Raw genomic sequence first — 22,793 nt, 5'->3', positions numbered from 1 at the left:
ATGCTGGTAGACATACTGTGTATAATACTCATCATAATATACTTCTTTTTGTGCATAGATGTTAAATAAAATGTTTCCTTTGCATTGGCCTGCATAAATCTAATTTACAGGAGAAATCAAACAAATCCTCGAGACAGAGCTGGGGGTTCCAGTGTCCAAAATGCAGCTGAAGGGATGGAAGAGTGGAGATGTATCTGATAGTGTGAGTTAATAGACCTTAGAAATATTGTCACAAACATGAAAATGAAAGAAGACAATGGACCATCAAGGAAAGAAAAACAGCACTGATTATATGTGCTAAACCTGTAGTTATCTTTTCTTTATTTTGTTTTTCCCACAGTGCTCTGTGTCTTAATCTAAATAAATGTGATTATTATAGTTTATTTCCATTTTTCAGATATAGATCACATTCTTTGTACCATCTGAACATAGCATACATGAATTACTTTTAACACTGTTCCAAAACATCCTATAAAAGCATGAGTGTATTTACCAAGCTGTCTCACACCCAGGCCTGGTGCCTGTCCCGCAGTCAGTAAAGCTATTTGATGTTCCTGGAAACAATATTTCCAATTCTAACCAAGACTTAGACTTAGACTAGACTTTATCGATCCCTTTTGGATGACTCCCTCAGGAAAATTAAGAAACGCAGAGTGAGAAGCTCTCATCAAATAATTATTAGGAGATGCTTATGTATTTAGAGCTGGACAAGTATCCACTAGAAGTTTTTAAGTTGTATGTGTGTGTGTGTGTGTGTGTGTGTGTGTGTGGTGTGTGTGTGTGTGTGTGTGTGTTTGTGTGCATCTGTGTGTGTAACCAGACTGTTCTGAGAAGTTTACACCTGCCCAAGAACAACAGCCTGTATGTCCTGACCCCAGACATCGCTCCTACTGCCAGCACCAGCAAAAACAGGTATTCAGTTCAGCACTCTCTTATTTTTCTCTTTATGTGCAATCTCATAATAAATCCTCATCTGCTCTCGATCCTGGTGTACATACACACACTGTGAGATACTGCTGGTACTGGTGTGAGCGTAGTATGCAATAGTGAACACCAGGTGGCGATCTGTATCCAGTTATGGAGCAGTTGCCTACTGAATCCAGCCAGTAAATGCCATTTTCATTGGTATATTAAGGGACATTTGACCTGCCGCTGCACATTCATTTTCTTGCATCCATTGTGACATTTTGAGGAGAATGTCTATCACCACAATCTGTGTGTTGTGTAAATAATAATTTTCTTTCCCATTTTTGTATCTTAAAGCCTGACATTGTTACCTGCTGGAATGTGTTTTGCATCTTATTTCCCAGAGAGTTTGTGTATATGATATCCACACTTCATATCATTATTGGTTCCTTTTTCCAAAACCTACAAGTCTGTCTCATTAAGTGATCGTACCCAGTGACAATAGAGATTTGCTGAGAAAGCTTAATTAAGCCAGTGTTCACCATCCAGAGGTTGTTCTGTTCATCTCGGTGAATACGTGGCAGTATTAGCAGCCTCTCCTTGTAAAATGTCAGGCAGCTCTGTTTCAAGTCATAGCAGTAATACAATCGTAGGTGGCAGCTGAGCATGTGATTGTCCTTTCGTCAGTGTCAGATAAACATCGTCCACAGAAGTCATATCTTTCTCTTCATTTCACCTTCTTATTGTCAGGTGACCAGGAACCTTTTTATTTTTGATTTGATTATACAGGCTTAGGATTAGTAAAAATAAATATATGTGCACATATGGTCTTGCAGTGTATGTATGGTTGGGGATCTTGAGGTTGTTGTGCCTGTGTGTGTGTGTGTGTGTGTGTGTGTGTGTGTGTGTGTGTGTGTGTGTGTGTGTGTCTGGATGTGTCCTTGCGCTGGGTGTCACTGTATGTGTGGATTACAGACATTTGAGGCCAAATGAGGAAGATGAGGCTGCACCATGCCCCTCGTACTGTAATTATTAAAGTATTGGCTCATATTTTTAGAAGCCTTTCATCATTAATCAGCCTCACTCTGATGCCAATAATATCTATGAACAAAAAAAAAAGGTCAAATTAACAGATAAAAAACATTTTAAAAAAAATCACAAGCAATGCTGTTAAACAGCTGAATTATGTACTCTTAATATTAATAAATATTATTGAAAATAATGTTCCATGAGACTTTTGAGAGATGATGTTTCAAATCCAGTTCAACTGCATTAAAGAGAAGAACAAACTAACTAGATAACTAGAACCTCAGGTTTACTTCTCAAGCAAAGCATTATGGGTATCATTGACCTTTAAAAAATATATTTTTTAAGAAAATCTCAAAGGTCTTCTTTACTGTATTAATGGTCAGCTGTCATATATGTATGTATGTATGTATATATATATATATTTGTTGACAATAGATTTGAAATAAAAATTGCACTGTAGCTCTCCCCACATTTTCTCACGTTAGCAGCCAAACAAGCGTCCACATGTCCCAGGCACACTTACAAAAGAAGTCATTTGGCCGTTTGCCGCTTTGTCTGCTAGTTAGGCTAAGTGATAGTTATATTGTATTGGCAGCTAATGGCCCTCATCTCCCTGGTCTTCCCCCCCTTGCTCTCTCTTCTCTGCCTCCCCTCGTCTTTTCCTTGTCTTCTCACTTCCCCACTTACTGCTGTGTCTTTTTAGCAGCACCGTTGCCATTTCTCCAAGTGTTATCGATATCATTTTGGGTGTCAGGAGCTCATTATTCTGTGTCAGCTATTTTGGTGGAGGACAGTTGGGGCTGAATGGAGTGGGTGGCCTCCAGTGTGTATGCACATGCATTTGTGTATAAATGTGTGTGTGTATGGTGACCCTGCTGTCATAGTGGGAGAGGATAGGTGACAGATCACAGAATATAAGGGGGGAGGGGCAGTCCCCTGTAGCGGGACCAGACAAGCTGTTAGCTTGCTGTAAAAATAAACTGTGGTCACACCGTACATCCACAGTACATGCAATTTACCGTGCAGTGTGTGCAAATTTGTTGCAGTAGACAGAGCTCAGTGCCAATAAAGGCCTTAGCCTTAAGTTTGCAGGTAGGGAAGAACACATTATCACCGCCATAGCAACTCAAGGTACTAATGTGCTATGATGATCTGCTACCACTACCTACGTCTGCACAGTTATTGATGAACCAAATTATCTTGCTTAATATTACAGCCACAATAGTAATCACAGTAATAGGTTGCCTCCTACAAACCGCAGTTATTTCTTTTTTACAGGTTTTTAACCTTTCACACTCCTGCTGTTGCTCAAAGTTGAGTCTTTATGCTCATTGTCTTGATCTGTTGTCTCTTCCTGTTAGAAACAACAACAACAAAAAACAAAGTGTGTAAAAAACTTTACACCAGACTTGTTTTGCTTGTTTGAATTTATTAATTCAAAACTTGCGTCACTCCTAGAGTTGATATTAGTAGACAGCTTGCCTTACATGATTCTCACAGAGACATAGTGTTGCTTTAAGACTATTTATAATTAATCTACATATTTAACAGTGCACAGGTTATAGTGTAGTTGAGTATTTAGGGATGAAATGCCATGACCATGACTATAATTCTGTGTTATGAAACCAAAATTAACATCTAAGACAGTAGCAAAATGTATTTACTTAATATGTTCTCAGTAAAAAAAATCATGTGCTAACCAATGCTATTGTTTGAGAATTTAACCAACATTCTCAGATAATATATATTATAAATTTTGAATGAGGTCAATGAAACTATTGCTGTCTCCTAAACTGAATTCGCTAGTTTGTAGTTGTAGTCTGAAAAGACAGTTATTCACCTAAATTTAATTTCACAATGTTTATTTGCTTCGAATTGTTGCTGAGTAAAAATGCAAATGTCCCATAAATGGTAATATCCCTGGCAATTACTTTGTAGAGTTTGGCTCTTTGTAGTACACACACCTAAACCAAACCGACTGATTAAATAGTGCTGCACTGTCATTATGATCCCGCTGAGTAAACTCCTCTTAGTTTTCTTGTTTGATTAGAAATAAATCTTGAGGCTTTGGGAGGTTTTACTTTGAGCACCAATCCATCTCAGGTAGTTATTTAGCTAGCGATGTGATGTGCCGTTAGTACTGCAGTGTTAAAGCCCGGTCTAAAGAAGATTTTTCTCTGTGGCTATGTTGATGACTGACTGTGAATACAAGAGGGTGGTGAGGAGGAGCTAATCTCCTGCATAAATGATGAAGGCCTGATGAATATTTCAATGGAACCTGTTTCCTTCCTCATTTATTCTCCGCTTCAGCTCTCGGCAAGCATGTTTGCCAATGTAAGGTTATTTTAATTTGAACTCTCAAAGAAATCTCAAATTGCAAAAATGATTCATTAGGTTTTGTGTGTTTTTACTGGGGTCTCCTGCCCCCCCCTCCCACATCTCCCTCTGTATGTCAGCTATCCAGTAGCAGACACACAGATGCTTCAGGGAGATAGCTAACTGGTTAGCTAAAGCAACCCTGATGATAGGTATCTAGCGGTTAGCATGCTGATTAACTTTGGGACAAGATGGCAGACCAAAACCGAGCAGAGCCAGAACGGTTTCGCGTCCTCCTGCTTTGCTGTGGATGCAAAATGTGGAGGAGGTAAGAAGACCCTGTGTGTGTTTCATGACCTCCTCTGTAGGGGATTAGATGCAAGACGATCAGTCAGCATATGCTCTACTGGTCAGTATGTTCTTAAGTGTTTCAAGTGTATCTCTATCCAGTTGAAACACACATCATGGTGGGGAGTATACATGAGTGTGTGAGAGGTTGGGAAGAATGTGTATTTGACAGTGTGTGTGTGTGTATGGGTATTTGTGTTTTACAGGCACATGTCATTGTGTGTGTGTGTGTGCGTGCGCATGTGTGCATCTCTGTGTCTGGCAGTGCTAGTTTAATAAGGTCTAGAGTCTGCTCTGTGCCGCGGGGACTCACAGCTTAGGCGATGGGCTTACCTCAGAATGAAACCAATCTGTTTAGCCTGCTCTTCTCCCCTGCAAAACGCTCCATTTTCTCTGTCCATAAAGTTAAATGACATTTTCCTCCCGGCACCCTTATGCCACGTCAAGTACCTCCAGAGATGTTGCAGGCCGACCTGGATGTCACAGAGTGTGTGTGTTGAGTGAGAAAGAGACCTCTCAAGGCAGAAGCAAACACAAAGACATCCACATTTCAACCCTGTGCTGCTTGAGGGGCCTGCTTTTATCAGAAGACAGCAGCTTTGACAACATGAGTGGTGAGAGCAGTCCAGACAGAGGGATATTAGACTTGAAACATGGGTGTTTTGTTTATATATGAACCAGCATGCCTCTACAGACAGATGGGAAATGATGAGGAAATGACTCACTATGAATGGCAGTGCCCCCCCCCCCCTACCTCCTGCATGCATTTGATATTTTGAGTTGCTAAATTTGTACTATACAGCACAATAAGTGATCAGATTTTTCAAAGTAAATCTTGAACAGAACTCCACCCACACACACACCAAATGGCTCATCAGTCTGCCATAAATGACTGATAAGATGTTCCTTCTTTGCTTGGAAGGACAGAGTAACACTTCCACTCAGTTTACCCTCTATCTCTGTCTATTTAGGAGTCTAGCTGCCTGCCAGCAGTAGCTCGGGACTGTGTCCAAACATAATCATGATATTAGCTAGATCCTTATTTATGTGTCCCTACCCCTTCCATTTCTCCTCTCTCTCTCACTCTCTTTCTCTTGCTCTCACACACACATGTACACACGTCTCTCTCATCCTTCTGCTCAGCCCCATTACATATGCATCCATCCTTCCCACTCCACACATTTCCAATCTTCCCCAGTTAGCTACAACAAACATTACATTTACATATTGATTTCGTAGTTTTAGTCAATGTAAATATGCTGTCATTACAGTAAATTTGAGCTTCTGTTAACATAAGCTCGTCCAGATCTGCACAGATTAAGGGTGTGATTGCATAATTAATGTGTGCGCTACATATTAATTCCCCCATCCCTCTTTTTCTCTCAACTCTTCCTCCTCTCCTTGGGTTCTGAGCCCTGATTAAGTGGCTGCTTCGGCCCTTAAGCCTCCCATTGATATTCAGCCTCACAGACCCAGCGTTTGCTCAAAACGCTACTTAACCTCGCAGCTTATTGTAAATGAAGCTTCCAAAAGTTGATTCCCCCGTCTCCTCCTCTCTACGTGAAGCACACAAAGTGTCTACGTTAGCATCGTTCACAGACAGCGTCTCTGTTACTGATGTAAAAGTCCAGGAACTCTCTGCTCTTTTAGGCCTCTTCGACATGTCGTGTCTCTGGTGTCGGGTCACTCGCAGTGAAAGCAGTACATACATCCACTGAGAGACCATTGACATCTCAGACCAGTGGCTGATCTGTCTTTTTTGGCCCTCCAGTGTTGCATGTGTGTGCAGAGTTGCTCATACTTTAATTGAAAAAAATAGTAATTATCACCATTTTTAACAGGTTGTTATGATTGAATAGAGTGATTTATATATTGTTTAATGATCCATTTATTCATTCAGTTTGAAGTGAGAAATTATGTCACGTTTGAGTTATTGGTTTTATCGACACATTTGTAACAGAATCAGTCTTCTAATCATTTTTGATTGATTGTTTTAATGATTTCAACTTCGCAACACTCTTTCATCATGTTAAAAATGATGCAGATTGAGATAGTTTAGGAGGATTACATAGTCACCAGTCATACGTTCATCAACAGGTCTCTGTCATAGCTTTTAATAGCCTGCAATATATATGAATGGATATGAATTATAATTGATCTGCCTGTAATGACTATACAATCATTATTACGACATCAGTTACAGAGGACAGACAGAGACTGTGAAGTAGCTAAATCCAGCAGCATCTGCTGAAAAGGTAGTGTATCACTATGCACAATAATGTCTCTGTGTTATTTGCTTTTTTTGGCTTGAGATTGTAAATAGTTGAAGAGCTGGCCCCTCATTTGCAGCGTTGTCCACTCTCTTTAAACAACTATAAACTGATATGGACTTGGTACTGTTTCCCATAACAAACAGGTTTTGAAAGCCAGAAATCTGACTGACAAAGTAACAGTGTAGTCGCTGGTAAAGGTCAACAACCCCATCAAACCCTGGCAGATGTGGTCAGTTGGCGCTACTGTATCGTACCGTATCGTATGTCACAGTAAGGTCTTCGTTTATTAGCAATAAGACAGAGTGGAGGACACCATGCTGTTACTGTGCAGGTGGTCATAGCTGTGGTCGCCTGCTGTGCTGAGCGCAGCTCCGGCCAGGCTTGTTAAGACACAACCAGTGAAGTGGGCGGCTAGCCCCCTGAGGAGGCACCCACCTCCCTGTGGGCCAGCAGGCTGCCACTAGTTGACAAGTTTCAGCTTGCCCTTTACTTGACTCAGTCGCTTGTAGTGATAATGTTTGTTTTTCTCCCCTCTCACCCCCTTTCTTTTCTTCATGTTGCGTCATTACTTTGGCCTCCCCTCTTTAACATGTCCTCTTTCTTGTTTTTCAGTTATCTTACTGTGCTCATCTCGGTTTCTTACGATTTAAACTTTTTCCCTTTCTCCTCACTTAGTGCGCTCCAAGAGTCGTTAAATCAGAACTTCCTGCTGGTCATCAGCCACCGCGAGGCCCAGAGAGACTACAGCCTCAACTTCCCTGGCTCCAGAACCATACAGGAGGTATGGTACTGGCATGCATGCAGACACAGACCATACAGGGCATCACAAAGTCAATTCATACGCACAAACGCACACAAAAGCTCTCAGTAACTCACCCACAGACTCTCACATACATAATATTATTGTACCTGATTCTGGTTTCCCATAATACAGCTTTCATTCCATTTGCCAAACATTGCTAGTCTATCTCAGCCATCGATTCATTATTCATCACAAATGATCACATTTCCGAGCACATAATTACTCTCACAGCTGCGGTCTGGTACAACCCCCTCTTTTTCTCCCTACTCCCCCCCCACACTGCGTCTTTCTCCCTCTCTCTCAGCAGTCTCAGCAGTCTAGGAGCCAGTTTAAATGACTGAACATTGTTTGATCTAGGCATGCGGGAGCAATGGAAAGAGACAGAGTCCATTCATTTTCTTCATCTGAAACTAAACAGTAGATTTGGCAGCCTATGAAATATTTATAGTTACTCATACTGGACCCTGTGTGAGGGCTGTACACCCCTCTGTCCATTGGTTATTGCAATCACAGCTGCAAATAGATTAAAGGCTAAATAGCATGAAAATATATGTGTATATTGGCTTGCCTATGTAGATCAAGTGTGGATGTTTGGGCTCACATCAGTTCATATCAGCACTCCCCTATACACTCACATATGGGTTTAACTGGCCTGTGCTGTCCTGCTTTAACTGCCCCCCCACCATGCAGAGGGAGACCTGAGCAGGCATCATTTATTATTCACAGTGGGTAGCTTGCTGTCACAGGTGAGAGGAAACAAGCTCCCTGAAGACTGATCAGCTAGGATACAGAAGAGCCACTCTTTTTTTACCTCACATGTAAATGAAGTAGTCGTTATTTTCAATATATATTGTATATGGGATTGTGAAATATTAGTCTTGGGTTGTTTTCATCCCTGTGGTGGCTGTGCGTAATTTTGATTTCCTGTTATACATTGAGTTAATTTACTCTTAAGCAGCAGTGAAAGATGTTCCTGCTCTTTTGCTCATTGCAACCACTGTGGCTCTGGCTTGGCTCCTCAGTGTAGGTGAAGATTACACTAATAATAATCAGGCTACTAGCAGGGCTTGTAATGGTGCTAATTGAACAGATTAGTACGACCAACATCTGAACTGGAGGAGGCAGTTTCCCTCCTTGGTTTTTCTCCCTCTTCTCGCTCACTCTCTCCTTTTTCTCCTCCCTCTGCTGTCTCCTTCTTTCTCTCTCACTCTCCTCTCAGGCAGATGGTTTTGATGAGCACCCACTGTGAACCTTAAGTGTTTCTGCTGGGATTACAAACACTGGGGAGGGGTCCCTGTGGTGTGGGAGGGGGGAACCATGGACACAGAAAGGAGGCAAAGGACTGCTGGCTTGGTGGGGGTGCTGTAAGAGGCCATAGGGGATAGAGAAGGGACAATGTGGGCTTAAACAGGCCTCCATGTCGCGGTCTTTTCCTTACGCATGCTTGTCTTTAGGCATCTCAAGACCCCCTGTGGTGAAAATGAGGCCCAAAACTTTAACCTGCATAGATCTGGATTTGCCCCATGTTGACCATGCTCTTTATATATTTACTCTTTAGCTAGGGGACAGGCTTCTTCCTGTCTTTATTTCTGTAATGTGTTGTGAAATAATATATAATTAAACCATGTGTATAGACTATAGATTCAAATGGTTCAGTAGCCAGTTTGTAGAGCTACAGGTGCAAGTATCATCATTAAAGGCAGTCAGCTCGTGGGTCATGTCACTTTGGAATAACTTCTGAGATAAATCTGAGATAAAAACAGCAATAAGACACAAACAGGAGTAGTGTATTTCTGTCATCATAAGACTTAAGAATGCAACAAAGAAGTAACACCATATTCAGCCTGCCTGACTCCCTTTTCTCCTCATACTGTGTCCACTCACAGACACATATGGACTCCACTACAGAGCACCTTTCTCTCTCCATTCTCCCTTTTGTCTTAGATGAAGACTAGCCGATGGTCCCTGCTTGTGCATATCAATAGGGATAGAGTCCTGTCTTCTTGTTTGTCTTTGCCAAAGGCTCTGGCTTTGCCTTGTGGCTCTCAGGGAACTGCCCTTGCCCCTCCCTTTCTATCCGTCCATTCTCCATCTCTCTCTCCCAGTGTCCCATCTCTACCTTCTTTCTTCTCCATCTCTAGAGCACAGGGCTGTGTAGACTCTGATTGGCATTGCCAGACAAGAGTGTGGGGGTAAGTTGCTGGCTAGCTTCTGAGCTAAGCTGGAGAGCAAATGTTTGCCAGGGAAGTAGAGGGTAGAATAGGGATGGCTGCTGGGTCCTGAGCTGTCCGTGACCAGACCAGTTGTCCTGGGGATTTCCCTCCTCTACTGCCCCCCCCAGGACTGGGCCTGGGCCCCATCCCTGCTCCGCAGCTGGGAGACATATAGGAACCAAATGCAGACAGAGCTACAGAGCTGAGAAAAAGAAGGCTGGATCGAAAAAGAATGAAAATAAGGCATCTGGTGCCTAGGGGAGATGAAGAAAGAGAGCGAGAGAGAGAGAGAGAGAGAGCTTGTGACTGTTTAACGGAAACCTTTCTCTTCTCTTTGATTTGATTCCAGCCAGGGATTACAGGCAATTGGCATTTACAATGATTGGATCATTAATTTTGCCGTGAGGCGTATTGCCCAGCAGCTCAGCACCACAGCCAGTCTAGCTAATGTTGTGTATAACTGGCTCATACACGCCTGCTTCATCTCAACATGAACAGCAGCACTCAAATCAGTGGTGCTGTATTTGTTATTTAGACTTTGATTTAAATCCTCTTCTGCTCTGTTAAAGTCATTTCCCTTACATTTTAGCTTCTTTATCTACAAGTCAGGTCGATGGATATGTTGAACCGCTACAGTCTTACATCATCAGTATCAAGTTCCTCTTATTAAAATCCACAGCCCAGTATCATATATTGACATTTCAGCAGTACTCTGTTGTTTTAGGTCAAATGAGTTTCAGCTAGTAATTGTAAAGAGGAACTGACTATGTAAAATTTGTTACTCGGAGTGAAGGATTCAATACAATTGTTTTAATTTGTTGCAGCCTAACTTGTCAGTGAGATGGCTGTGTTGGCAGACAGAGGGCAGCATTAGACAGTATTGCTACCTCTGTGATTGCTGCTGTGGCCAACACATGCTTTGCTTTATAGCTGGGGACTACAGCAAAAACTTCAGCTACCTGGAGAAGCTAGGGCAAGGCATCTTGTCACCCTGTGGTTCACATGCTATATATTCTGACTTTGTTTTTCTTTTATATGGTTGCATCATATTCTCTTAACGGCACCATCCTTTTTCATACTGGTCAGATAAGACCAGTGCAAATTCCTAGCTGCAGATTCTGGTGGTATAGTTTCAGGTGGGCAGGCCTGCTGTGTAGCCATGTTTTCTTTCTGTGGTGAGATCAGGTTGTCCTCTGCCGGGTGCCTTTTACCGTCCATCCCCACTCTCCTCCTCCTCCTTCTCCTCCTCCACCTCTCACCTCAGCTCTCTCTGTGGTGGGCGTTAGTTTGTTGTTTCTCTGATGCTGCTTTAACCTCTGACTGCAGCCTCTTCATTACTAGTGTTTATGCCTTTCCTTTCCTCCCTTTTCCCCTCTATTCATCGGCCGGCCAGCCGGTCAGTCAAATCCCTGTAGTCCGGCTGGTCAAACATAGATATTACACTCTGTAATAACACTGGCCACCCGCTCTGACCCCAGCCTGCTATCCTGGCCAGAGCTTCTCTTCATAAGGATAGGCACCGAGCAGTGTGGTGTGGGATTTACGATAGAAAGACGAAGGATGGACTGTGCCACTCATTTATTATTGTTCTTTTATTTTTTTTCTCAGCTTGTTTGTACTGCAGATTGCTTTGCTGTGCCAGGCTCAGCAGATATAAAATATAATTTCTTTGGGAAATAAATAACTTGGATATCATATGTACTGTTGCCATGAGAAAGGGATAAATTAAGATTTAAATATAATCATTTCTTCAAACAGCCCTTTGTGTGTCTGTACTCTTAGACACCCACACAAGCACATATACAGATGCAAATTGTTAGAATATTAGAGTGTTATGGTCCAAACAAAGTCTGCCCCCGCAGTCTTCATAGTTCAGTGTTTTGCAGCTGCTTTCCTGCTTTGCCTGACATTGACTTTGACTTTGTGTTTGTAGCGTTCTTTAAGTTTCCACCTCCGTGATCAGCAGCCCTGCATATGCTCAAGGATCCATCGCTCCTCAGTGCTTTTTACAAAGACAGGATTTGACCCGTGTGTGGAGGGATCTTTGCTCCACAATAGACAGTTTTCTCAGCATCAGTGTCCAGCCCGGCAGGCCTGAAGGGCAGAATCCTGCCGAACAAATGCAGCAGAATCCACGGCCGCCAGCTCTCAGACACCGACGGGGCTTTGATCAGCTTCGGCTGGCGCACATCAGGCTGGCGTTAGGGCTTTAAACCAACAACCCACTGGACGGTGTAACACGGCGCTCAGTGGGACAGGCGCTGCTGGCTGCTAACTGTTTAAAAGCACGGAATGTTATTAAGTGATGCAGATACAGCGTCCGCGCATGAATGGGAGAAGAGAAATACTGTTCATTTCAGAGCGTGGGGCTGTTGTTGCTGGGCATTAGCTGTGGTATCTGAAGAATGCAGATAACACTGGCTGTCTTTTTTATTTTTCTCTCCTCCTCCCTCCTTTAGACTCATCTCCTTCTTAGTTCTTTGCCTCCATCCTTTTTCCTTATTCTGCTGAATGGAGACTACTATGATTTAAAAATAATATTTTCCAATTATTATGATTCTAAGAGCATTACTTTTACAGACAGGATTGTAAAGAGAATTGTAAAATTCCTAAATGAGAGTCATAGTTGAGCTATTTGTGGTGTTTTTTTTTTAAACACTTCCTCACTTATATTGTGCAAATTCAGATTTTTATATTTAGAATATATTGTAATAATCTTAAATTCTCCTGTGTTTGCAGGTAAAGAGGAACATTTCAGACTTGACGAACATCCCAGTCCGGCATCAACAGTGGGAGGGATGGCCTGCGTCAGCGTCTGATGACTCGGTAAGAGGCACACACACACACACACACACACACACACACACACACACACACACAAACAAACAAACAAACAACAATTAAGACCTGTTACCCAGACTTACTATGACATTTCTACTGGAAAAATCCCACCTGTCTTCACTTTGTTGTCTGCTCTAAATTTATGCCTGTATGTTGCCCTCTCCGGTTCTTGGATCCAAGACTGTGGTCTTTAAGATATTTAGAAGCCAAGCACAGATTAAAGTCCATGATTTAGAGATTATTAATTTAATAATAATTTCAAAGTGCAGTGGAAACTGTTCCCCACCCTGTGTCTGTGTCTCTGTAATTCATGCCAGAACCATCTGTCAGAAGCTTGAGAGTAAGATGTTGAAGCTAATTAAGATGTCAAAGACGGTTCCCGTCCTGTGTCCTCTATCTGTGGACATTAAAGCTCACATCATTGAGTCCTACTGACCTCTCTCGTCCCAGGGTCGCTCTTCCCAGCCATTCACCTCACGCACAGTCAAGCTGATCAGAAGCAGCCCTCATACAGAACCTTGAGGAACCTCTGACCCCTTTTGTCTCACCCCTTCTTTGACAGCATATGTGTTCCCATGCTAATTGTATGGGATGGTTTATCATGCTACATTGAGGAGCTGTTGTGCACACATTCTTGTGTTAACCCCTGGCTAACGTTTTCCTTTTAGATCTACGTGATTACTGTTTGGTTTGGAGTATTGGTATTGACTTTGTTTCTTTTTTCCCCCCCAAGTGTTGTCATATGTGTCCAATGTCGCAAGTGGCTCTACTGTAGCAACCATATTACAGAGTTTATGTTTTTAATTGTCAGTGCACATTTGTGGTTAATAATGATGGCCCATTTTCTACAGTCTATTCTGTGTGTCAGCCATGAATCATTTTCCAAAAACTCAAAATGAATGAACACTAACTGTACCTGTTTTTTATGACTTACAGCAAAGCTGAAAAAGAGAAAGCAACTATATTGTACCATTAATGCACTTGAAAGGGCAAAGGATAAAAGGTTCTACATCTTTTCACTATGGACATTGTTTGCTTTATTTTGTCCCATTACATCTCACAGCAGGCAATTGTAAACCCAGTAACCACCAACAAACCATACTGCTACGATGCAGATTTATCATTGTTAGCATTAACCTTGTAGGCATCCAGTTATGTGATCAGTAAACAGCCTGGGATTGCAACAGAAATCTTTGTTCAAATCTGCACTGCACATTGTGGGCATGTTGCACAATGCGTGACCTCAGTTTTGAGTGAACATGCTCATGTGTTATGGCAACAAACAAATTACTTTTAAAGCTTGCAACCACAACATGGAGCTTGCAATTTATGACTTTCCTGTTAACACTAACAGAGGGGGAGAGCTAACCACAGAATTGGGAAAAAAAATGTGTCTGCTGCTTTGTCCAGATGCAGTAAACCGAATTAATTTTTGATTCTTCTGTGAGAATACAAAGGGAAGGAATTATCAAATTAATGACTTTTTGTGAATATTTGATTACACGAGTTTCCCTTAACTGAATACCTTTGGACTTATTTGTCCTAATGTGACACTGATGAATGGAAACATTAAGCCTTAAAATATTGATAAAATCATTCCACTTTGAATTTCCGAAATAATTTAAGGAATTAATATTTTAAAAAGTTATATACTCACCAAATGCTTTATTAGGAACACATGCATACCAGCTTATTCATGTAATAATTCAACCAGCCAATCATGTTGCAGCAGTGAAGTGCATAAAATCAAGCACATGCAGAGCAGAAGCTTCAGTTAATGTTCACAACAAACACAAACACACCTACCTGATTATTGTTGCTGACCACATGCATTCCCTTATGGCCATCTTCTAATGTCTACTTCCAGCATGATGATGCACTATGTCACAAAGCAAAAGTAGTCTCAAACTAGTTTCAAGAACATGACAGAGTTCAGTTACTTCAGTGGCCTCCCCAGTCACCACATCTGAATCCAGTAGAACACCTTTGGGATGTGGTGGAGCAGGAGATTGGCAGGATGAATCTGCAGAACTGATGTGATGCAATCTTTTTCAGTTTGAGAGCAAGGAGAGGCCCTGCTCAATATTAGTTTGGTGTTCCTAATAAAGTGGTTGGTGAGTGTATATGTTGCCCACAAAAAAAAATAAATAAATAAAAATAAACATTTGTAAAATAGATTCACAGATTTTATATTTGGTTTATAAGTGGCGTGAAGGCATTTTGATGCATTACTTAATAATGTATGTTTTTTAATGAATTTCATCTCAAGCATCCTACATCTCAACTTAATTTTAAGATTAGTAAGGATAAATACAACCATTCTGTTTTTTTCTTTTTTCTTTTTGTGATCTGATATCAGTAAACCTCAGCCTGTCCCCATAGATAGCTATGGATGTTATGCCCAGGGATCATGAATAGGTTGCAGCTCATTGTGGCATCATAGGCCCGGTCGGCACCTGGCTAACACACATCTGCAGTGTCTGCGTTTCCTGGATGAGGAGATATTAAAAAGCACAGAGATAGAAGTGTAATAATGGCCTCTGCTCTAGCCACCACTCTCTTATTGAAACGTCTGAAGGTATTAACAGAGAAAGCCCAGGGCTTGGCTGGCCTAGCAGGCGGGTAGGGAGCCAGTGTTAGTGTCTAGCTCATTAGCCCAGTCTCATCTCCCGGGGTTTGGGCCAATAAACATGGCAGCCAGAGGCCCCAGATTACGTTTAGCTGTGCACACTAGCCCGCTTGCAGTGGAATCGATTACTACTTAACTCTGCTTTGCTTATAAGTGTGTGATATAACTGTGTTTGCCTGCTTGCATTTACATTTATGTGTGTTGTGTGTATGTGTTTATTTGTATTGCGTCTTTGCAAATGTGCCTTTCTTACTCTACACACTGTGTTTATGGCTGGGTATCAAATCTCAATACTTTGTTTCGGTAATACTATTCAGTTTTTTGGGAATTTCACTGGAAAAATACATATTTTTTTTTCCAAAGAAATCAATTAAATTAAATCGGTAATGTTGATATTAGTGCAGAAACCCTGGTATTGTATTAGTTAGAAAGATTTTCTCCACAAAACTTTACTGTGACAGTATAGCTTCTAGTCATTTTTTCTGTAGGCACAATTCTCTCATTTGTTGCTGTGCCCTGAGAAAGTTATTTGAGTTGTTGTATTTTCAGTGTAATTATGTCATGTATTGTTAGAGCTTTGTTTGATTCATAGATTTTTAAATTAGTTTGTTAGAAAGACATTCTCACCTTTCGGGAGAAACTAGTAGTTATGTGTTGCGTCACCTTCCCTGATACAGTCCACTCAGTGTGTTTCATTGTTTATTGTGCTCTGAATTATTCAAGGCTTTATGGAGAGTTGAAATTGGATCGGGATGGATAATGCTCAAGTAGCAGTGAACAACACATCAGTTTATTCAGAGCACTGTGTTATTGTATGTGGTGTTGGACCAAGGTAGCTGAATGTAAAAAGAAGTGGCACAAAGTGTAGCTGAAGCAGCAGCAGCGGGAAGGTGTTGCTCATTTCTAGCAGGGAGATGGTGCTGACCTGGGTCAAGTTGTAATTTGATATTTCTTTCTTTGTTCTTTGTGGAGTAGATAAATCACAACAGTGAAATCATTAATTACAACAATACTTTATCTCTGTTTCAACACATTGTTTTAATCTTGTGAGCCTCATTGTGGCTGCTAATGTGAACACCTTTCTCTTATGAGCAGACCAGTTTGATTTTTTTCCTTTTCTTCCTTTCTTAATATGCTGGTGCCTAGTGCAGACCTGACTTATCAAAGGACACCTGTCTCATTTGTCAGCAATTAGAATTTTTCTTGTGCTTGTTTTTAGGTGCTGTAATTCCAATGTTCCTCACAGATTAATTAGAAGACAGTTTGTACTATTTACCAGAGTAGCCAAGTAGAGGATCATGTGGGGAAGCACACTGTCTTTTTTTTGGTATGTGTTTATTTTGGCATTTCTTTTAATTTTTGTCGGGGTTTACAGCATCACAACAGTCTTGATGGTACTGGAAAAGTCCTCCGTCAGAGAAAAGTACACTCATTGGACTTTGCTATAGTTAAAACTTGATGGAATTCATTTTGCTCCAAGTAGATTAAAACAAATACTCTGGCATTATTTTCAAATACCATGATCTAGCTCTGCCTTCAAATTCCCCCTGATTCTTGTGGCTTTGGCAAAGCTGTTCTGAGCAGTGCTGAAGATGATGACAGAGGTCTTGGCAACTGTTGGTTTGTGGGGCCGGCGGGACGTTCACTTCCTGTGCTGTTTGAAATACGCTGATTGAGCTCCTTCCCCTGCCTCCAATGTCTTCTTCTCTTCTTCTACTCCTTCAGTCTAAACAACGCAGCATGGAGAGTTTCCAAACAGGCCTCATCTCATTGGAGCTGTTGTGATTGGCGGTCCATCCTCCACACCTGTCGGAGTGATTGACAGCCAGTGGGACATCCTTATTACATCCCCTCATCTCCTCACCCACCACCACCACCAACACCCACCCACCCTTCCTTCTAGCCAGTAATTGCTGACATTTATGCAGTGTTTCATGGTGTTTGCTAATGTATTAATGCTGTGGAGCCTCGGAGATGTGCCTTGCCTCGTAGGCCAGCACCTCCCTCCATTTCCCAGCCGGCATTAATGGAATCCTTCTCTACCTGATAGGGGCTGATGGAACTGAGGGTTTATTGAGGGGGTGGTTTCCGTAGCAACAGGGCTCAGCGGTAAGCTCAGGCAGAGGCCCCCCCCTTGTATGACTGGCTGCCTTCAGGTGACGTTCAGCACTGAGTTAGTCTGTCTCTCTCATTTTCTAACAGTTTTTTATGCTGTTCTGTGAAGCTCCCATCTCGCTAAGGTGTTTGCCTTTACTTGAGGAGAAGGATGTTTTTCCTCATTAGCTCAGTCACCTTTTATATCCCCTCCCCACTGCGTATGAGCACAGAGGCTCAGCACCATGTTAGATGGAGGAGATAACACCACAACTCCCACTGTTTAGCATCACACTGATCCAACCGTCACTTATTTATGCCTTCCTTAGCTTCTAGCACTGTATTTGCATTTGGATGTGTGTATGTGTGTGTGTATGTACATTTCCTTAGCTGGCACACACTGTTCAAGACCCCAGGTATTAATCATGAGAGTCATATCTGCAGGAAGCCTCAAAGCAGCCTGAAAAAGAAAACCAACAGGTGTTCAGGGTGGGATGTGCTTAGCCCGTCTTCTTTTTTTTGTCATCATTCTCACTATCAAGTCTTAATTTGTCTCATTTTTGCACTATTTCTCACCCATACGTCGTGCTCTATTCATCTCTTTTCCCTGCACTGTCTTCTTTTTTCCTCCTCTCCCACTCTTCTCTCATTGTTCTTCCCTTGCTCCATCAAAGAGAAAGCAGAGTAAGGTTGTACTGTGGTTGTGATTGCCGTCAGTGCAGCTGTCAGTAGTAATTATCTCACACTCACAGCCAGACACCTAATCCAAACACTGCCTACACTAGAAAAGAAAAAAAATGAAACACAGAAAGAATGAAAAGAGAGAAAGGGAGAAAAAGAAGGGAAGGGAGAAGGGAAGAAAGGGTTGAAGGGTAGAGGCAAAGGAGGGAGGGGGGTTAAGGGAGAGAGAAAATTCTTTCCCCTGTATCGGCCCCTGAATGCTTAGAGCCTCAATGCAAGTGTTAATTAAAAGAATCCAAAAAAGAAGAGCCAGTTCCTTTGTGTGGAGATGTGGGAGAGGGTCATTTGGGGGAGTTAACCTCATTCCCCCAACCCCCGTGCCCTGCGGCGCTTCAGCCTTGTTTCCACGTTTTACCGCTGAGCCGCCAAGCTGCACTCGTGTACCTCAACATCGGGAGAAGCCATCGGGTCAAAGTGAGGAAGAGGATTGAGAGCCACTCAACTCTTTTTTTTTTTTTCCCCTTTTCACCTCCCCTCCTTGAATCCATGTCAGCCCAAACCCTCCAGGCTGTCTTTGACGAGGGAAGTGATCAACTTTATTTATACACTTATTAGGCCCTCAGATAAAAGCCTGTCATTGTGCGTAGTGGGGTTAAAGAGTTTATAGGGATCCTCTCTGCCGCTGCCGTTAAGATTCTCACGTTTGATTGCCACTCGATTTGGGAATAGGCAGAATTTACATGGGGGCCATTCCTTCACATGTTTAAGGCTCAGACTATGTATGTCTTTGTCCGGCTCATACTTACAACTTTTTCTCTCAGTGCTAATTCAACCTACAGGCCTGGAACCCATCATGTTTTAAATGACCGTAGCTTTTATTTAAGTCACTGTTGGTTTTTTGTCATTGTCAAATAACTACCTCTAACTTTTTTTTATTTTTGCTGTTGGCAGAATGGTGTTTTTGTTCCATTACTTTACTAATTTTCTGGGGAGATATGAATAACACAGGACCAGAGGACTAAATTAGTTAGAGTTAAGTTACACGAGCAGAGAGAAAGCAATTTAGTTAAGTGTTCTTCGTAGGTGTTCCTGGGATACTGAGCTGCCTTTGCTGCGACACTTACATAATTCTCATGGTCAAGTGCACAGTTGCTACTAATTGGTAATAACACAAGAAACACTATCTGTTTCTGTGTGTGAACCTCACTGTCTTTGGTGGTACTTAACTGCTCAAGGCAGACTCATAGGAAAGGTTTTAATTCAGTGGGAAACAAAAGCCATATTTTTCTTTTTCTGTTTTTATTTCCAAGACCTTTGATGCCTCTACAATGAGTAAGATGTGAGGTGCCGTTGGCCTGTCCCTTTAGTGGTGATGTCATTCTTGGTTTGTGTAATTTCAAGCATGTCAGTCTAGCCACTGCTTTTCTGGGGAGTTTTCTTTGCTTAAGACAACATGGAAGAGGAACACTCATCAGGATATTATTCATTCTTGAACTTTCAGGGGAGATACTGCTTTTCTTATATCTCTTCTCCTTGGTTACTGAACTGGTGGGAATTTAAGACACTGTGGTCAGTATTATAACCAGTTTCAGTATATTTCCAGTGAACTTTTTCAGGCTGCAATAAATTGTAAAATGTGTGTTCCTCTCCCAGGGAGTTTCAAATCTGAGCTTTACTGTATATATTAATGGCTAAGGAATGCAATCTAGGATAGGATTCCTCTATTGCAGTATATAGAATTTTATAGTATGACATGTATATATTTTTTCTGGGAAATCGATTAAGAAACTGTTGATGCAAAAATCATAAACATTCAATATAATCATAAAGCAGTCCTGCTGATTGATTTGCAACATTGTCCATAGTGGTGTAATACACACACAGTTATTAAAGGGATAGATACCATGGTATAAACAGTATAATAGAATCTCAGATGGTAGATATCTCATGGTACATATCGTTCTATCCAACAGGAGTAGTTGCATTCAGCTTAGCCACTATTGTGCAAATGTTTTTTATGCAAATATCTAGGTCTTTGGCTGCCACTAAACTTACATGAAAACACTGAAAAGATAAGGTCTTATGACAAGATGGAATATAATAGATAAGGTATGTTGTCCGATATTTTGGTTCCTATCAGTGCCAGGGAGACTGCAGCACTTACAAGTAAGTCCACGTTGCTGACAAGGTCTAGTGGTTACACTGTTCTCTCCTGCTATAGAAGCTGAGGCCAGCATGAGGAACCACTCCATATTAAGAGAGACAGAGAGAGAGAGAAACTCCCTGCGGTCTGCGTAGCCCTTTTCAAACTCAATTGGCGTTGCATGTAATCGTCTCCTGATTCATCCACGTCCAGCTGCTCTTTGTGTGTCGTAGCACCTGACAATAGAGCAGATCACAGGACCTCTGCAGGGGGACGAGCAGCTTCTCTGCCTCTTATCGCACCCTGCCTGCCTTCCCTGCCTCTCTCCTGTTGTTAAGAAGTTCACTCTCCCAGAAAAGTATTTGCATCTGAGCTTTCTGCTTTGCTTTTAACAATCAGAACGTGAATGAATATATTGTTGCATTACCGTGACAAGTATCAGTGTATTCAGGCTATAAGTCATGGTTATATATTTACCAGTTCTGCTTTTACTGCTCACAAAGTTGTCATTGTGTTGTGAAAGTGGTGTTATAAAGTGGTTTCCCACTGTTGCATGATAGGAATCAATCTAAAATCTGGCACAGCACTTTTTAAATGTGAGGTATCTTTAGTTTCACTCTACATCCTGCAACAGCCTTTCCTCTATTGTTGATGTCCCTGTGGGTCTGAGCTAGGAGACACAAGCTGTAATGAGTCCCTGCTGAACGCTGACATTTTCAGTCTTGGTTATGGATTTGGGGAGCTCATTAAGTCAGGTGTTCTCTTACTACAAACCACTGTCACACCAACTGCTACTGCAGGTGTGCAGGTACCTCATCAAGGTCCCCCCTTATTAGAGAGATGAGCAAGCCTTTGTTCAAAAGTCATAAAGTATTTCATGGTACAGGCTGTGCTGCTGCAGCAGCCCAGTCCTAAATATGCAAACTTAAGTGTTGGGGGTGATACTGTGAAATAGAAGACTTGAGAATGAGCTGTGAGTTTTTCTTTGTCCGATTAGAGTTCAGTCTTTGCTACGGGTCACGGGTGACATTAAAAATCAATCACTCCCTCAACAAACAGAAAGCACACAGTTTAACTTGATGTCAGCTTCGAGGAGGCTAATATTAGGCCACTCGCATTTGGGCTTAATAACACTCTTATTGTGCTTCCTGTTTTTAGATGACGCTAGCTGTTTCTGGAATCAGCTATCCTTGCCATCACCTCAGTGTTTGTCGGAGGTCCTCACCAGCCAATGCCCAGGAGCCCACAGAAGAGGTATATACACACACTCTTTCTCTCAGGATCTGTGTCGTGCATTACTTTTCCCCCTGGGCTCTCTGTGTATACACGCTGATTCATAAAACATGGTAACGAAATGCTTCTGTTAATTACTTCTGTTGAAATAAGTCTGGATATTAATGAATAATTTATGTTTTCAGTGCGCAGATGTCCATATGATCAGCGACAGCGAGGGTGATGATTTTGAAGATGCGTCAGAGTTTGGTGTGGACGATTCAGAGATGTTTGGAATGGGCTCCTCGAGCTGTCGGAAATCACCTATGAGTATGTACAGCAGAGCAGCTTAAACAGTGTCAGATTTAAATGTAATGCCAGCTATAGTATGAAATTCTAGAAACACGTCCAGAACTTGACAGTGTTATATATTTTGTGTCCTTACAGTGCCAGAGAATAGTGAAAACGAAGCTGATGCCTTACTGCACTTTACTGCCGAATTTTCTTCAAGGTGAGCCATGGGTCAGATACTTCTCATATTGATTCTAAGGTCTTTGAAATCAGACAAAGCTGAAGAATGTAACAATGATTTTATGTGCCGTTTGTGTTTGACTGTTGTTTGTGTGTCCCTTGCTATAACTGTATTTGTAGGTATGGAGAAACCCACCCAATGTTCTTCATTGGGTCTTTGGAGGCAGCGTCTCAAGAGGCCTTCTATGGCAAAGCCAGAGATGTAAGTAAGCTATTTGACTGTTTAGGGCCTCAGAAATATTTATTTATATTTCAAACAGTTTTAATTTTGACCATGTGTAAGATACGAGGTACTGGTTTTACCAGTGTTGGCTTGTCCTTAAACACTGATGTCATTCCTGCCTTGTGTAGTCTAGCCATTGCTTTTTTTTTTAGCAGTTTTCTTTTGCTTAAGACAACAGGGAAAGGGAACACAGACTGAGCAGGATATTATTCATTCTCTATCTATCAAGGGAGATACTACATTTCTCATATCTTCTTTTTCATTACTGAGATGGTGGGAATTTAAAATGCAATGGTCAACAAATTTCTCTGTACTCATCATCTGCCATTTTCCAGGCTGCAATACATTGTAGAGTGGTTCTTATTTGTCCTGGGGACCAGTGAGATCAATATGTTATCTAGTCCATTATGTTAATTTAGCAAAAGCTCTGCATAAACACAGACACAACTATAAATAAGATTGTGGTACCTTGTCAGTGATTTTTGGAGTCTGAAAAATCACAGCACCATATGCCAAACAGGCAAAGAGGCATGAAGCAAATTTAACCAACAG

General features: G+C 41.7%; 1 protein-coding gene across 1 annotated transcript in view; it reads left to right on the top strand.

Moving 5' to 3' along the window:
* faf1 (Fas (TNFRSF6) associated factor 1) overlaps positions 1 to 22,793 on the top strand; it is a 58,048-nt gene that overhangs the window by 8,221 nt on the left and 27,034 nt on the right. The window contains exons 5-12 of the mRNA XM_018673345.2: positions 111 to 202; positions 821 to 912; positions 7,548 to 7,653; positions 12,627 to 12,713; positions 21,434 to 21,529; positions 21,694 to 21,817; positions 21,935 to 21,998; positions 22,139 to 22,220. Coding sequence (XP_018528861.1) covers positions 111 to 202; positions 821 to 912; positions 7,548 to 7,653; positions 12,627 to 12,713; positions 21,434 to 21,529; positions 21,694 to 21,817; positions 21,935 to 21,998; positions 22,139 to 22,220 — 743 coding nt within the window. The remainder of the gene's footprint in view (positions 1 to 110; positions 203 to 820; positions 913 to 7,547; positions 7,654 to 12,626; positions 12,714 to 21,433; positions 21,530 to 21,693; positions 21,818 to 21,934; positions 21,999 to 22,138; positions 22,221 to 22,793) is intronic.

The sequence above is a fragment of the Lates calcarifer genome, linkage group LG17 (genome assembly GCF_001640805.2).
Source record: "Lates calcarifer isolate ASB-BC8 linkage group LG17, TLL_Latcal_v3, whole genome shotgun sequence".
Taxonomy (NCBI): Eukaryota; Metazoa; Chordata; class Actinopteri; family Centropomidae; genus Lates; species Lates calcarifer.
Note: the sequence above shows the minus strand (reverse complement) of the source record. Positions and strands in the feature narration are given on the sequence as shown.